Source organism: Eptatretus burgeri, chromosome 9 (genome assembly GCF_056783735.1).
Source record: "Eptatretus burgeri isolate ZD-2024b chromosome 9, Ebu_testis_v1, whole genome shotgun sequence".
Lineage (NCBI taxonomy): Eukaryota > Metazoa > Chordata > Myxini > Myxiniformes > Myxinidae > Eptatretus > Eptatretus burgeri.
Genome location: NC_140969.1, coordinates 34308595 through 34326687, shown reverse-complemented (window position 1 = coordinate 34326687; position 18093 = coordinate 34308595). Strand labels below are relative to the sequence as shown.

General features: G+C 40.5%; 1 protein-coding gene across 2 annotated transcripts in view; it reads left to right on the top strand.

Moving 5' to 3' along the window:
* LOC147019876 (filamin-C-like) overlaps positions 1-16588 on the top strand; it is a 281783-nt gene extending 265195 nt beyond the window's left edge. For both annotated transcript variants that reach the window (XM_085894677.1, XM_085894676.1), the window contains one exon: positions 14033-16588. In XM_085894677.1, coding sequence (XP_085750803.1) covers positions 14033-14220 — 188 coding nt within the window. In that variant the 3' untranslated portion in view covers positions 14221-16588. The remainder of the gene's footprint in view (positions 1-14032) is intronic.
* Positions 16589-18093: the final 1505 nt, after the last annotated feature.

Here is an 18093-nt window from a genome sequence, read left to right as displayed (position 1 = left end):
TGGCATCGAGGTGTCTGCATACTTTGGTGTCTTCAAAGACTCCCTCCGTAATAACTCTTTCTCCCAGTCTGTCTCTTTCATGTGGGAGTATAGTTTGAACGCGTGAGGCTAAACAAAGCTTGGTACAGAGTGATTTGTCCAGCCATTTGGACATTAGTGTAGCACCAGTCTGCACGAGCACCCTTTATCACAGTAACCCCAATACTTATTGAATTTCCATTTCCTTTTGCCATATTATATTCCTCAACAACATGTCCAATTATGTGGTACATATTTTTGATCAATAACAACACCCATTTCAGAACAAAATGTGAAAACAAACCATTACCTTCCTTCCTCTTGACCATTCATTTAGAATGAGTCTTGTTTCTGATATTTTTCTACCCTTATCAACACCTTAATTTTTACCTTTTCTCAATTTGTCATTCTCCTGTCATTCAAGCTTCTGGGTCTCACTGTCTGTCATGATCTTTCCTGGAAAAGCCACATTTCCAAGCTGGCCTCCAAAGCCAGTCGCCGACTGGGCATCCTCTGTCATGCAATGTCCTTCCTTGGCACACCTGAGCTCCTGACCACATACAAAGCTTTCATCCACAGCCTGATGGAGTACTGCTCTCCCCTCTGGGATGGTGCTCCTGCCTCACACCTAGCTCGGCTTCACGCTGTGGAAACCAAGACTTTTAAGATCATTGGTATCTTCCGCAATGAGGCTGAGTCTTTGGGCCTCACTCTCTCTCACCGCAAGCAGGACAGTGGTCTTTCTGTCTTCTGGAGTCTCCTCTATGGCCTCACCCCCCTCCCCCACCCACTCTGTCTGTACTCTGTCTCCCCTATATTTCCGCATGGCGCTCAAGGTCCGCCAGCAACTCCCTTCTGGTGGAACTACCAAAATCGAGAATCACTGCCCACCTTCACTCTTTCATTCCTCTTTTTCCCCACTTTTGGAACAAACCTTCACACTCTCTTCAATCTCTCCTCCAGTTCTTCAAAACAGCTGTTCACCACCATCTCATATCTTCCCCCATCCAAAACAATGATCTTTTTTACCCTGTTAACCCACCCCAAACCCACCTCCTTCAAATTTCCTGCTTTCCTTCCTGAAAGTCCCTGTAGTGTCCATCTTGCTTACCCTGTGTACCCCGCCCCATCCCTCTCCTATCCACACATTTCCTAATGTTTCTGTTCCCTCTTGCTTTGTGCTTCCCTCTCCCTCCCCTCTTGTTTCCTGCTCTCTTTGTTATATGTCCATTCTGTATGTTAGCTCTTATACAAGCCTTGACAATGGATACAAAAAAACATTCTCTTTCCCTTCTCACTGCATTTAATACCCACTGCTTCAGCTCCCTTGATTTGTATCTCATTTCCTTCCGACAAATCACAAAACCCCACACTGGCAGATTAATCACTGTGATACATCCATGCCTTTGGCATCCATTAATATCACATTCACAGATAAACTGCATCTCCCTTGCCCCGTGCTCAACCCCATCAATGCCTTTGCTTTTTATCAGGTCCAGGCATCACAGGCCCTCGACTTGATAAAAGACAATAACTTTTGCACAATTTTTCTTCAGCCCAAAGACATGGATCTCATCCCTCCCATCTATTTCAATATCACTCCCTGGACCCTTTGCTTCTGCTTCGTTCATCCCTAACATTTCATTCTCTTCATTCACCCATCCATGTGTTTTCATGGAATTTCACCTGCCACAAAGCCAAAGATCACTCAAGGTGAGGGCAACACAAAGGAAAGTATAGATATTAAACACAAAGAAGAAATCCATTTACATTCCTCTTCACCTTAGGTAGGTTGGGATTGAGGGGGAAGCAGGATTGCAGGTAAAGAGTTCCAATGTGATGTAGTATGGGTTAAAAAAAAATAGAAGAGTACTTCATAGTCTTACTCCTCAGGACAGATACAGTGCATGGATGGGAAGAAATTGCCAAACGTGTCGAGTGACTAAAAGTACGCTCAGGTGGAACAATCTGTGAGAGACGCTCAGAGCACATTCCATGGAAATATCTTTCGAAAAGGCTCAAAGAAGCAACAGAGCGGCAGACTGAGAGAGGCTTCAGACATGATGCCAATTCCTGACCCACCAGATTGGCAGCACGTCACTGGATTCTGTCAAGGAGAGATAGGTGAGAGGTCGGAGCACCAGCCCAAATATGGTAACAATACTCCATGACAGATCATATAGTGGCCTTGTACATATGGAGCATAGAAGTTGGCAGAAGGTATCGCTGAGGACGAAATAAGCATCCAAGGTGCTGAAATGCTCTTTTAGCTATACGAGAGATGCACTTTTCCCAGCTGAGGTTTGAGCTGATATGCAAACCAAGCACACTGATACCAGGAAGATCCTGCAAAAGTGAATAATCCATAGACAGGGTTGTAAAATATGGTGATCTTGAGCTGGACACAGAGAACAAGTGAGTCTTCTTTTCGTTGAAAGTAATGAGCCAGTCATTTCCCCCAGTTAATCACACTCTCTCGGTCCTGATTGAAAGTGGCACTGGTCTGGACATGGGAAGGAGGAGACATGGTTCCTGGGTAGGTCAAATACAGTGCTGAGTCATCTGTATAAATGGTTAACTGTGAAAGAATACAATCAGGCAGAACATTGATATAAGAGAAGACCAATGTCGGACCCAACACAGAGCCCTGAGGAACACCAGCATTAATATTATGGGCAGGGAATGACTGTCCCTCATGTTCCACAGAGATTTAGCGATTTGGAAGGAAGTCAGAAATTGTAGCAAGCAATTTTCACAAGATGCCACATGATTTTGGTTTGAGGATGAGGCCCATAAGCCTTCGACCTGTCGATAACAACAACCCTGGCTTCACCACCATGATCGAAATTGCGAGTCACATGTTCAGTGATTATGGATCATCATTAGACCTTGAATGTTAAAAGGGCATTGGTAATGAGGTTGTGGATTTCCAGATGACTCATGAGTTGCAGTTTGATCAGGAATTCAAACACTTTGCTCATAATAGTGTAGCAGCATAGCAAACCTGTTGTGCATTTTGTGATACAAGCACCAAATTTGGCACAAATGTATATTAATATGTTGCGAACATTTTCAGATATTGGGCCACTTGAAATTCTCTCTTTATGTCCGCCATATTGGATTTCAAAATGGCCGCCACTTGAAATCTGCATTTACTATTATCTCTGGACGTAATGCAGCTATTGACTTGATTCTGGTATCTAAATGTATGTTTTTGGGGGCAAGGAATCCAATGGTACCATTTTCAACTTAATATTATCTATCACAGTCTGTTATATAATTTTTTTTGGAAATTACCTAGGCAAATATTGGATTCAACACAATACTTTGAAAAGAATGTCTTAGTTCTGTAAATGTCTTAGGTATAATACTGACATGCTACATGGTCTAGTCTTTGAGGCGAGGTGTGCTGGTATCTGAGGCTAGGTATATACCGGTACTGAAGATACGTGGACATAAACAGTGTCAAGTTAACAAGTTCAGCATTGCCACAAGTACATGTATGTTGTTCACTCATCGTCATGTGCAGTCCCCTTCACACACACACAGAGGGCTGTGCACTGAAGGGCAACCTTTTTGCACTTACAGCACCTCACACACCCTTTCTTGCACTTGCAAGAAACCAGCTCAATGCAGCTGTGAGCTGCCTCAGTTAGCCTGGTCCAGTAAGGTGTGAACTGTCCTTCTCCAGTCCTTGACCAACCCCAGTTGATTTGTGGAGGTAGCTCTGGTGCTGGCAGCAGTATCTGACCCCACACATGTCCACCTTGATACACTGCCCTCTTGACATGTTCCTCCAGAGCTGCCTTCGTTGGAGGGATGAGCTGCACTTTGTTCTTCCTTGCGAAGAGTTTCCTCCTGGCCTTGTCAATGTCTGTGCATTTGCTGGTTCGATCACACAACAGCATCACGAACCTCTCGATGATGCACATTGCATCGTCTGGTATGTCACGAGGTGCAGAGGACAGCAGCAGCAGCGCCTCAGTGAGTTCTGGCAGTACCTTCCAGACTGCCCACGCAGTCTTCTTGCCATGTCTATGAAAACTAGATACAGTGTCGCATCCAGTTAGAGCGTGGAACATTGGCAGTGCACGAGCCTTCTCTCGTCCCAATCCAGCTGCTATTTCGTGTGCTGCTAGGTATCGGAAACTCTGGCCTGTTCCGAATGCCAGCCACAGTTTGTCTTCTGGTTGCAACTCCTGTGCCAGGGACACTGCCAGCACCACAACATCGGTGTCTACAGTCCGGATGAGTATTGCATGGTGTCCATACTGGACTGCATGAGATGCATGCAGCAACATCCGACTGTCAGCTTCTTCATGGTTACATGGGGCGAGTGAGGTCAGATCTGGCAGTAGTGGCTTGCTGAGCACTGCCTCTCCATCAGTAATGAAGAGTTTCTTGTCCTCCTGGTCAACCCATTCCATGAAAGCTGCTGAGAGGAACCTGAACAGCTCAGTGTTGTTGCTGTCCACTCGTAGGAAGTTCTGCCAGTTTCCTGGTATGGCTGCGGCAGCCACCACACGTCTCCGCACACCTTGTCCCCACTTTGCACGTGTACTACCTTTCAGTGAATCAGCAAGGTAAGTATCCCAGACCACATCCAGGCGTGACACTGTTTGCAGCTTCGTGGACATATATGGGATGAAGATCTGTTGTGCATACTCTTCAAAGGTCTTTGATGCAGCCGGCTTCAGCATCTGGACGATGGCTGCTCCATCAAGCACAATACAGGTCGTGACAAGAGTCTCTGTCTTTGCGTTGGAGACTTCTTCCAAGCATGTGAGGAGATCACTCTTGGTACCAGTGCAGAGGCTTCCACCATCAGACAATGCAGGAGGACATGCCTGATTCTCATGACAAAAGAACTCCTCAAGGTTTCCATCCCTCATCTGGCAGCCAATGTACAGGCGTGCAAAGAGTTCACGGTCATTCTTGATGGAGGTGAGCTGTTGCTGTCCTATGCTCTGGCTTCTTGGAGTGGAAGTGCTGAACACCTTCAGCTTGTTACGAGGAATGGGTGCGTCCACTGCCTTTGTTCTGTCGAACAGACACTCTCTGGTGAAAGCCTCGAACTGCTCTTGGCCAATCCTCTTGGCATTCATCACGGTCTCCACAGCAGCAGGATCTGCGATCTCCTTTGTGTCCAGTTTGACAACATCCTGACTCTCCTCCTCGAATGGGTTGCCCATCTCCTCTATGCCACCGACGAGAGAGCGAACATCTTTCACAAATGAGGCCTGTACACCTGGCGTCTGATCATGATGACGTGTGTCTGCTGTTTGCCGTCTCCAGTGTTGGTTCCCATCCTGGAATTCTTCGATCGCCCTGGTAACTTCTGGTCCCGCAACCATCCAGCGACGTAGGGCACGAGGGTTGTCAGTGAGCCCAACTGCTCCACCATCTCCTTTGATGCAGGCATTATTCTGCTCATGTGCCTGGTCAATCGGGATTGAAGAGAACACCCTCTGTGTTTTCTGAACGGTGAAGTGGCTTTCCCTGAATTTCATGGCTACATCTGGGTGTTTGATGGTGAGTTCGGCCATGTCCTTCAGGTGCACTGGTATCCACCTAGCATAGTGGGTGTAATCCAGTGCATGGAACCAGGGGACCAGCTCTGTCAGAGCATAGAGGTACATCATTAACGATCCCTGCCTGAGAGAACGCACATACACTAGAACCAACAGTTCTAGTTCCAGCACGGTTGCCCAGTAGTGAAACTGGGGGATGTCTTCTCCTCTCTGGCAACACCAGTCTTCAAACTCCGGAAGGTCCTCTGCATCCCTGGTTTCTCCCAGACAGTAGTGGTTGTAGGCACGGCGTTGCAGGATGTACAGTGCTGCTGCAGTCACTTGATGTGAATTTATATTTTAGACTGCCAGTATATATATGAGCTTGTCTGAGTTGTTACTAGTGATTTAGTATAGTTTACAGAACTAAGACATTCTTTTCAAAGTATTGTGTTGAATCCAATATTTGCCAAGATAATTTCCAAATAAAATTATATAACAGACTGTGATAGATAATATTAAGTTGAAAATGGTACCATTGGATTCCTTGCCCCCAAAACATACATTTAGATACCAGAATCAAGTCAATAGCTGCATTACGTCCAGAGATAATAGCAAATGTACATTTCAAGAGGCGGCCATTTTGAAATCCAATATGGCGGACATAAAGAGAGAATTTCAAGTGGCCCAATATCTGAAAATGTTCGCAACATATTAATGTACATTTCTGCCAAATTTGGTGCTTGTATCACAAAATGCACAATTCTTTTGAATATTTGGGCTAAGCCGCCCCACTATAATGGGTAGAAGGCTAATAGGAAGGATCTGACAGTTGGGAGGATCTGATTTCTCACCGGAGCCTTCAAAGACAGGGTTTACAGAAGCCTGCTTCCAGATATGTGGAAACACAGACTTTGACAGACATAAGTGAGACCATTTTGAGAGAACAGAAGACATTTCAGGTGAACACATCTACAAAGCAATTGCCTGGATTATATCTGGTCCAGTAGCTTTTGAGATGTGAAACCCTTGAATTAATCTCAGCAACTTTCCTGGGTATGAAGATGATATCGGAAAAATTGGTGTCAACACAGGAAGGAAAAGCAGGCAACAGGTGTCTGTGGTCTTCAGTGCAGAGTTTTCAGCAAAACGCTCAGTGAAGAGGTTGACTTCATCAAGAGGAGAAGGAAGCACTTCATTGCCAGCAGATGATAAAGAGGGTTTCTGGGACTCCCATTGAAATGAATGGGGAAAAAGGGAAAAACTTTCTGACTCAAGCCCCAAAAGCCCAAAATAGGAGACTGATTTTCTCCCCACCTATCCCCTTCCCTCCCATACAAGCAAATGCAAAATTGAGACTGATTTTCTCCCCACCTATCCCCTTCCCTCCCAAACAAGCAAATGTAAAATTGAGACTGATTTTCTCCTCCTCCCATACAAGCAAATGTAAAATTGAGACAATGAAAGATTGAGACTTACTGATGAAAGCACTTCTTCCCTTTCATATTTTCATTCCACTCAAAGAGCGAACAAACGAATATTTGTCCATGTTCTACTTTAGGGAATAACTTAATTTTCTTATAACATTCATTTCCATCGAGTATATTCACAAATAATAACTTGGTTCTTGGTATAAGTGTCTTTGTTGAGCAGAAATGAAATGATAATGAAGTGTCTTTCTCTTAATGCTCTTAATGCTCTTATTTCTCCTAATGCTCTTATTATTGAGTGATTACTAAGGTGAAACAACTTCGCGTTTCTCAAGATGGAACATTTTATCCACGAGATAGATTGGAAATTAATTGGGGAAAAAATGATTATGCTGAAGCATACAAGTCTTACCAAAAGGTGTGTGAAAGCAATGGAAATAAAGAACCCATTTTGTATATGACAGTATTTAAAAGTTTGTATACAATCTATGCGATTGACCTGAGTGCTTAAAAGGAAACTGTAAAGTCTAATCAAGTGGATACTTCCCTATACATTGAAAGAGGAGAGAATGAAGAAGTTGATACATATTGTTTGCTTTTGGAAGAAAGAGAATTACAGATTAATACAGATAATGGTGTTATAATTAGTCTCACATATTTTTTTTGATAAATAAATGAGTAGTAAAGTGCCAACTGGGGTAGATGTTAATCAAATCAATCTTCATAAACTATCATCTTGTATTCAAAATCAAAAGCCTTGAATGATTAATGTTAATACAATTCAGAGAAAAGGAGCAGTAATAATTGATGTTTTGCTCACAAGAGAACAGGTGAAAATCTTGAACGATACTGGCTCACTTGAAATTTAAATATCAAAACCAATGTTGAAGAAATATTCAATAAGAGAGATGAGTAGAGGATTTCTCCCATTTTTAATTCCTTTATTTGCTGGTTTAAGTGCGGTTGAGCATTGACGGGTGGTATTTCGGCAGCAGTGAAAACTGCCAACGAAAGGAAGGCTCAACTCCAGGCTCAAAAAGAATTGGAAAGACATAACAAAGAGTTGGAGAAACAAATTAGTGGAAGTGGTGTAATTGTAGATTTTGCTGAAAAACTTGAAAGTCTGCCTGATAAAGCGAGATTGTTTGTTGGAGATATGCTTTCTTCAATCGCATAAGCAGGTGTAAAATTAACGAAAAGGGGTAATGGATTATATCTTTCTTATAAATAAATGAGCATTGATGAGTAGTTTAAAGAATTTGAAAGAATACATCAAATTTAGAACTTATCAAATATTGTAAGAAATTAATAATTCATAATGTGGTTATTTGTATGAGAGATGAATAAACAAATGTGTCTAAACATACAAAGAATATTATTTGGAACTTAGAAGATAATAATGGGAACGGTTCTCATTGGGTTTGTATTTTTAATAGTCAAGACAAATATTATTTGATAGTTTTGGTCTTCCACCACCTGTTGAAGTAATAAAATTCTTACAGAATGGTGTTTATCAAACATTTCAAGTCCAAGAATTAAATTCCAAGTGTTGTGGTCAATTATGTCTTTATGTGATATTTCACCTCAACAAAAATATTTTTTTTAATGACATTATTGTTAATCTAATATAAATGACTTATGTTGGTAAAGATGGTTCTATCTTTGGTGTATCCCAAGAACTGGATATTGATTTATCAAATTATTACACAAAGGCACAGGCTGAACGACAGAAATATCGTGTAGCAAAAATATTAACATGAAAAAATGCTTATCAATTAATAATTTATCCAAGCCCAACTGACACTAATGACTTGGTGAGATTAAATGATTTATCACAATATATATCCTTAAATAAAACGGCTGTGTATTCAACAGATACAGAAGTGTTGATTTTATCTCCAGGTCATACAGAATTAACAATTCCAATTAAAATAAAATTTTATAAAGAAGGGCATATCGTTTGTATGAGAATAGAACAATGGGGATATAATATGAATGATTTAGGGTATAATTGGTCATTTAAAATTAACCTCGAAGACCTGGAATAATTAAATCAGTCTTGTAAGGAAGAATATTATCCACTTGGTGCCGAGTGAGTTTTGTGGAAGCACGATTAGCAAACAACAAATAAAAGAATTTAATAAGGATAAAATCAATAATGGCTTTGCCATAGTTTATATCATGAAAACACAAAGAACAGGATTATATATAATAAGTAAGGGAATACAAACTGATTTAACTATGGGAAGATGGGAAGGTATTTCCTGTCATTATATTAATCTGTCATATATTTCTGATACATAAATGACAGCAAGAAGGCTTCAAGAAAATTATCATTTCTGTGTCCAAGCATACCTTCAAGAAAAGGGTATTCGGTATTTTAATAAATATGTTCTACAACATAAGAATGAGGTATTTTCAATAAAAGATTGGCTTTATACTGATGTTAATAAACCAACAACTTTGGATTTAATTAAAATGTTAAATAATGAAAGAATTTTAAAGTTAAGAAAACGCAAGGCTCTTTTTGAAAATCAGAAGAAATTTTATTGGTTTCCTGTTGTAAAAAAATTTATTTTGGATGTAGGAATATCAAGTAATCCAGATGAATATATGTATGATATTCTATGGGGTGAAAGTGGTTCAAGGATAGTCAAGTATAAGGAAGGAGTTGAAGAAACTGAGAAGAGAGAGAAGGAGGAGAGGGAGAAGAGAGAGAAGGAGGAGAGGGAGAGAATAAATAAATATAAAAATATGGAAACCAGTGAGATTATAAAAAGATCAAAGGTATTACAGAAAATAAATAAATCTCAACTCACCGAGGAGGAAAACAAAGAATTGGCAAGTCTATTGGAAATATATGCGTCAACGGTTTAACATCGGTTTCAGCGAGAAGATTTAAATGAGAAAGTGGAGATGAAGAAGAGAAAGAAGGAAAAGATTATATTGTTGATGATATTAGTGTAATTAACTTTGTTTTACATTTTTTTCTTAAATAAATGGAGGAGAGAGTGAAGACATTTGTGAGGACTCTTTATGTTTTAAAAATTAAGATTCAAATGTGCCTGTTGGAAACTAAAAAGGTTTTTGCACTCTGTAGGAATTTTTCACATAAATAAATGAGTTATTGTCTAAAATGTAAAAAGAAAACCGAGAGTAAAAATATCTCGTATGTTAAAAGTAAAAATAATAGGGTTATACAAAAAGGTACATGTTCGGTGTGTGGCTCAAAAAAGAGTGAATTCATCACCAAACACAAATGAGGGGGAGATATACAAAAGTTTTTATCAGGAAGTAAATTTACAACAACTGGAATACCAGGGGAATTACATCGACCAGGGTATTCTTTCTGTGGTCCAGGAACAAAGTTGAATAAAAGATTAGATGAGGCTGACAATCCTAAACCGTGGAGCAATCCTATCAATAGGGTTGATGAAGTGTGCATGAGGCACGATATTGATTATAGAAATCGCACAACGTTGGAAGAAAAACATGAAGCCGATAGAGAAATGTTGTGTAATTTGTCTCTGATACAAAATCCAACCTTGAGAGAAAAAGTTGATAGGTTCATCGTGAAGAAAATGATCAGTGCTAAATTGAAACGGGCTTGGAAATTCAAAAAACGTATAGGCTCTAATGATGTCATTAAGATTGAAGAGCAATTAGCTGATGAATTATATAAACCAATAATCACAAAGTTTCAGAGAAGGAAGGTTTATTCCAAGGAAGTTGATTATATCTGGTCCACTGATTTAAATGAACTCAATTATGAAAATGGGTACAAGTATGCTTTCACCGTTATTGATTTCAGGAGTAGATATGCATGAGTTGTTCCTTTGAAAAACAAAACAGGTAATACTCTTGTGTTAGCTTTCCAACAGATATTCAATAAAAGCAAGAGAAAACCTAAAAATTGTGGACTGATGAGAGTACAGAGTTCTACAACAAAACATTTCTGAATTTTCTTTTAAATAACAACATTACATAAGTCAGCACCTTTAATGAAGGAAAAGCTGTTGTTATTGAGCGTTTTAATCGCACTTTAAAAGAGAGACTGTAGAAAAAAATTCACTCAACTCTGTTCTCAACAATGGTTATCTTTAATTCAGGACATTGTAGATAAGTACAACGACACGATTCATACCTCAACGAAAACGAAGCCATCAGAAACATTTACAAAATTCGATTATGAAAAAGAGATTAATGTCAGAAAGCCTAAGTTCAAAGTTGGTGATGTAGTAAGAATATACAGGTGAAAATCTCATTTTGAAAAAGGTCATACCAAGCGATGGACAAATGAACTTTTAAAAATTGTTGATGTTGTCGGTACAGTTCCTTGGACTTACAAATTATGTAATTTAGAGGGGGAAGAGATTTTAGGTTCATTTTATTCACAGGAATTACAAAAGACATAGATTCATTGAATTTTTTTGACTCCACCCCTTTTTGACTCCGCCCACACAAGCCACATCCACACAAGCCCAACCCACCCACATAAGCCCCACCCACACAAGCCCCACCCACCCACATAAGCCCCACCCACACAAGCCCCACCCACCCACACAAGCTCCACCCACTCAAGCCCCATCCACACACATAAGCCCCACCCACACACACAAGCCCCAGCCCCATGTGTGCCCCCACCTTTGACCCCCCGCTCCCCTCATCCCACTCCCACCCTTCCCCACACACACACGGGAGGGGAGGGGAGAGGTATGAGGGGGGTGGTGGGTCATTGGGGGAGCGCACCTACCCCCTAACCCTCCCCCAACCCCCTTCCCCCTCCCCCTCCCCTTTACATCTCCTTTATTCTTTTCTTGTAATTCAAAATCAGATAATCATAAGGAAAGTATTTATAATTAAACAAAAGTAATAACATTGAACAAAATCTTCTTTCGCAGCAGTCTGATGGTTTGTTTTGGTTTTGAAATTCGATTAACATATTCTGTTCAAAACAAAGAGTGAACAACAATTAGGGTATTTAAAGATGATTATATTATGATATTAATAAAATAATAAATATAACATTTACCTCCAGAAGATAGAGTGTCGTGTCAGATTCCTCCAGAAGATTAAGTTGTGTGTTTGGGTCATCCAGACAGGTGTTTAAACTGAAAAAAAATCATAATAATAATAATAATAATAATAATAATGAGTCAAAGACACACACACACACACACACACACACACACACGGATAATTTCTCACCTTTGACTCGACTCATTCAAGGTTAAAGGACGTGAGAGAATTTCTTGCCAGCCGAGAAAAATGCCATTCAATTATTTTCTAAACGAACGAATGTCTTCAAGGAAGTCATTCATTTTTAGCCACTCGTCATGTGATTGAAATAACTCATTTTCAAGATCAGTTATCAATGATGTTCTTATTGGGGTCAACCTGTAAGAAAAAGACATACAATAATTATTGGTTGTATAGTGATTTAATTCTGAATAAAACAACAAATAATGAATTGGGTTAAGGATCTCACCTGTCATCTTGTGAAAACGATTGATCTGCAAGGTCAGAGTTCTCTTCTAAATACTCCATTCTCTGAATAAAACATACGAAACCCGAGCAATAAATACGAATCCCGAGCATACGAAGCAATAAATAGGGGAAGTTAATCACGTCAATGAAATGTGAAAACAATGGTTTTTTCAGGGTGTGTCCCACATAGGAAATGACTTCGGAATATTTTTGGCTTAGTTCGGGCGAGGCAGCTTGGCTGACTCCAGACTGACTCATTTTAACACGAAAATGAAACAGCTTACTTTGAATGAATTTGAGAAAACACGTTTAAAAGCTGTTTAAACTTCCCTTTATTTCGTGCTTGAAGAGATAAAGTGAATACACTCGATGGAAATGAATGTTAGAAGAAAATTTAGTTATTCCCTAAAGTAGAACATGGACAGATATTCGTTGGTTCGCTCTTTGAGTGGAATGAAAATATGAAAGGGAAGAAGTGCTCTAATCAGTAAGTCTCAATCTTTCATAGTCTCAATTTTACATTTGCTTGTATGGGAGGGAAGGGGATAGGTGGGGAGAAAATCAGTCTCAATTTTACATTTGCTTGGATGGGAGGGAAGGGGATAGGTGGGGAGAAAATCAGTCTCAATTTTACATTTGCTTGTATGGGAGGGAAGGGGGTAGGTGGGGAGAAAATCAGTCTCAATTTTACATTTGCTTGTCTGGGAGGGAAGGGGATAGGTGGGGAGAAAATCAGTCTCAATTTTACATTTGCTTGTCTGGGAGGGAAGGGGATAGGTGGGGAGAAAATCAGTCTCAATTTTATATTTGCTTGTATGGGAGGGAAGGGGATAGGTGGGGAGAAAATCAGTCTCAATTTTATATTTGCTTGTATGGGAGGGAAAGGAATAGGTGGGGAGAAAATCAGTCTCCTATTTTGGGCCTTTGGGGCTTGAGTCAGAAAGTTTTTTTCCTTTCCCCCCATTCATTTGAATTGGAGTCTCAGAAACCCCATTTATCATCAACTAGGGCCATTGAGGAGAACATTTACTTCATTCCAGACTCATTCCTAAATCACTGCCTCATTCTTTATCACGGCCATTCGCTGAGCCTTCCTCCTATTCTTTCCCCAGCTTCTTCGAAACCTCCTTTCCTTTCGGCACACCACCCCCTCCCTCAAACTTCCCTCACTCCACAACCCTAATGCATTCCATGTTGATCCTCATGTGTAGCTCAAGCATTATAGTTAATGGCCCTAATCTTGCTTATCTTACTTGCAAATATGCCCAATTTGCCAATCTTCCTCTACAGCTTTTCTCTCTGATGGCAGCTGATAGTAAAAATAGTGATAGCAAGTAATAGTCGTTGCAATGGAATGATGGCAAGTAATGGTCAGAAGTGTGACAAATATGGAAAAATCAACTGAATTTAGTAAAATAAATATGTAATTGTCTTATTTTTTGTGCACATTTCTGCCAAGATGTACTTCTCTAAGTGGATCCAATGCTGAATATTTCATTCTGTAATATACTTTCCAGACTTAAATGCTACACTTCTCTTGTTTCAGCTTTGAGTATGGCATTTGCCTTTGACTCTCCCACACCGCAGGTGATGGTGTGTTGCTGGTTGGCATCCATGGCCCATCCCTGCCCAGTGAGGAAGTGCACGTCATGCACACTGGCAGGCATCATTACAATGTCACGTACATCCTGCACAGCCCTGGAGACTATGCTCTCATTATAAAGTGGGGAGAGGAGCACATTCCCGGAAGCCCGTTTGGCCTCTCCATGCTCTGACCATGTCATGCTCCCCCTGAACGTCAAGACTGAACAACCCTTCTTTACCTACGTTACACGCTTTTACCTCGCAATGGTTGCATTTCACCAACCTGTGCGCCTGTGCCATATGATCATGTACTTCCAATAAGTCTCGCTACTCAATGAGCTTTTGATTTCATCCCTACGTGCAGAATACCTCAATTATAGTGTAGACCTGGCAAAATCTTCATGGATAATTTCTAATTGCAGGAAAATTCAACTGCACTTCTGAATGATCATTTGTGTTCTGGAGCATAGATTCAAATTCCTTATTCATTGCTCGTTTTGATGATTTGTCTTTCTCCGATCATATCTGAATGAGTTACAAGTGGCCAAATAGGACATATATTCAACATCCGTCTGGCAACCACTCTTATTTGCTCAAAGATAGCTCTTTGCTCAGCCAACAACGACTCTGTCTCATTGGATAATGGACACACAGAATGTGTTCATGTGAAGACAGGAATAATAAATGGGTGAGATGAAGAAATAGAACATTTAATGACCCCATGTGTATTATATCAGATGTATGGGCTGCTTGAAGGTATTGCTGTTGGATGGAAGGTAAAACAAATAGTCAGGAGATAATATAAGGCAGTAAATGAAGTGGATAAGATGAAGACATACTATTTAGAGTAGCATATTGGTAGTAACACTATTGTGGTTTTAAAAAGACACAGAGGATGCTGACACAGAAAAGCTACATGACAGAGGGTAGAAGATTAACAGTGATATTGGGATAAAAGAGAAGGTGCAAGCTCATATTGGAAGGTTATCTTTCGTATAGCAGCTTCTGTCCACAAGCAGACTTGAGATGTATGTTCACAAGCGAAATGAATAGGAGTGGACAAGAGTGCTGGTCAGTACAGAGGATTAGTGAGGGTAGATGATGTGAAATAACCACACGTTTCCACCTGAAATGGACCAGAGGGAAGTGTAGTGGGACAAACTCAGGCAAACTATTTCATTGACAGGATAAAATAAAAGGCACAATATAGTGGAGATTGAAAGAAATACTGGACTTAAAAATGTTAACAAGGAAGTGAATGAATATGTGTGTATGATGCGCATGTAAGGTGCAAGTGCAAGAGGTGGTAGAAGAGTGAAGGGCTCTTGGCAATGAGAAAAAAGCAAGCCCTGTGGTTTGACATCATGAAGACTAATAATAATGATGCACAGATCTTTAGTCTTCACAATGTAAAGGAGAGCTTGGTGGAATGGTGGAGCCCCAGCCCATTTTGGAACACGAAGGTCTAAAACTGCTTTGACGATGAAAGAGAATGTTACATTATCAAGACTGCATTGGAGAGCAGATTTCAGGGAAAAACAAAAGGATTATTTACTTTGTCTTTTGTGGCTTATTGACACAGGAATATTCACATTTATCATGTTTCCTGCATATCTTTAAATGCACTATTTCAAAAACTTTTTAAATACAGGTATAAAGGCTCATGGAAAATCAGAACAACAGGTGGTAATGGATAAACAGACAAAAGGAGGCAAAGGCAAAGCAGTGGGCCAACAAGTAGATGCATCACAGCACAAGAAAAGGATTTGTAGGATGATAACAAGGTCTCAGCAAGTGTAATATAACTCAGTAGTGCAAATGGGGGGGAGGGGGGAGAGAGAGAGAGAGAGAGATAGAGAGAGAGAGAAAGAGAGAGAGAGAGAGAGAGAGAGAGAGAGAGAGAGAGAGAGAGAGAGAGAGAGAGAGAGAGAGAGAGAGAGAGAGAGAGAGAGAGAGAGAGAGAGAGAGAGAGAGAGAATGAATTAATTGTGGACATTAAACTGGAAATCCTGTAGGGAAACATTTGAGATAACAAACTCATGAAGCAGTCCCACAGGTAAGAAAAGAGGGGGTTATGAAGGTGATTATTGAGTTTTGTCTTTGAGGGGTTAACAAGGAATGGATTTCTGGCAGAATGTGGGTGACCTGGAGGGGTAGGGGCTAGGTAGAAAGGTGGGAGGTTAGGAGGAGCAAGAACAGAGCTGGTAAAAGAACAGCAAGGCCACCAACTCGTCTACGTGATCATGAAACAGACCTTGAGACTCAGCTTTCTGATGTGTGATTCTAATGAAACAGAGGGCCTGAGATTCTCGTGCCTCAAAGGGTGCACGTTGAGAAGCAGCACCGCCATTCCAAAAAGAAAATTCCAATTGTTTTCTGTAAATATGAAAAGTTTAAATGCAGCAACAACAACTGTTGATTTTATTTTTGCTGTTTGGTTGCTTAGTGCAAAATGTTTTTTTTTTCTTCCACTTAATCTGCATTTTGTTGCAATAACAGAACTACATGTTAATCGACAAGTATCATTGAACTTTTTAAATAAACAAATTACAACTCAAACTACCATTGCAGTTTGTCAACACATCTTATCTATGTTCATGTGAAATCCAAATCAAATTGCATTAAAACTAGAAGGGCACTCTTCGACGTCACGACGTCACCAGATATGCCTCGGCCCACATTATTACATCATCATACATACTTGCAGCAAGTTTGATTTTAATCCTCCAACCCATATTCAAAACATTACATAATTATGGCTGCCAGACCATGCATCCAATCAGGTTGAAATTTAAAACATATATTCCTCATGACTACTAGATCAAAATTGTGACGTTTCACTTCAATTGATGAAGCGGTTGAAGAAAAATATTTTTTTTTTTAGATTTTCGTTCAATACAATATGGCTGCCAAACCATGTGACGTATTGATTATATTTATGAATACCCTGATATCCTCAAGGCATGGAGAATATGTGGGTGAAGTTTCCCCCTGATCTGTCGAGCCGTTTTGGGGAAGAGGTTTCTAAAGATTTATTCTACAAAAGATCATAGCTGCCAAACCATGTGACCTATGAGTTATGACATCATAGGTGGGGAACTTTTTGTTCCTCATGGATAGGTGGTCATACCTATAAATTTTTACCTTGACCTGCTCTGCCATTTCAGAGAAGATTTTGGAAGGTTTTCATGTTTGTTTTAAAAAAGGCTGCCAAATAATGTGACCAATGACATCATCAATTCCCCCCCCCCCCCCCCATACAATTTATCACAAGAAGACCCTCAAAAAATTTAATTCTGATCAGATAAAGCATTCAATATTTTGATGTCATAATTATGATGTCACAACAAAGCCACCTGTGACATCTCAAAAAAAAATTACACACATTTCCCATGTGGAATACTTGACATGTGCCAAGATTCAATTTTTTCCATGGAACCGTTTCAGACACAGAGATCCAAAGATTTTCCTTTTTTCCTTAGAGAGAGCTGCAATACCGATGTTTAAACGCTTGAGCTCACATAAGAGAGACAGATGATCATCCTCTCTTTGGAATAAGACATTCCAGGCACCCACCCGAAGGGACCGCCTCAGGTTAACCCAAGGAGACCACCGTCTGGTGGACAACACCTCAGCACCACCTCAACACAGTCTACCGCAATCTGACCCGAGAAGGTTACCCTGTGGTTTCCCTCCTATCATCAAAGAGTGCGTGCCCGGAAGGCTTTGCCCCAGTCCTGTCATCCGGTGAGCTGCCCTGTGGAGGGCAGCTGTACAGGCCATGGAGTTGGTTTTCAATTTTCTTGATGGTTTTCTTATCTTTTGCAGAGTGAAGGGTTTTTCAGGAGCCAGAGTGCAAATCCTACCACAAACCTCCGAAAAAAATGGTAACAACTTCAGTAGGACATCCACAGACAGTTAGGCACTAGATATGGATGGCCGTTGGCTCACAAGGAGCTCCTCCGCCCTTCGACAGGTTTTGTTTTTAATCCTGTTGGGTGTCCAAATCCAAACACCCTCCTCACCAGAAAACCTTGTGGGGGAGATGGTTTATTCGCCGACAT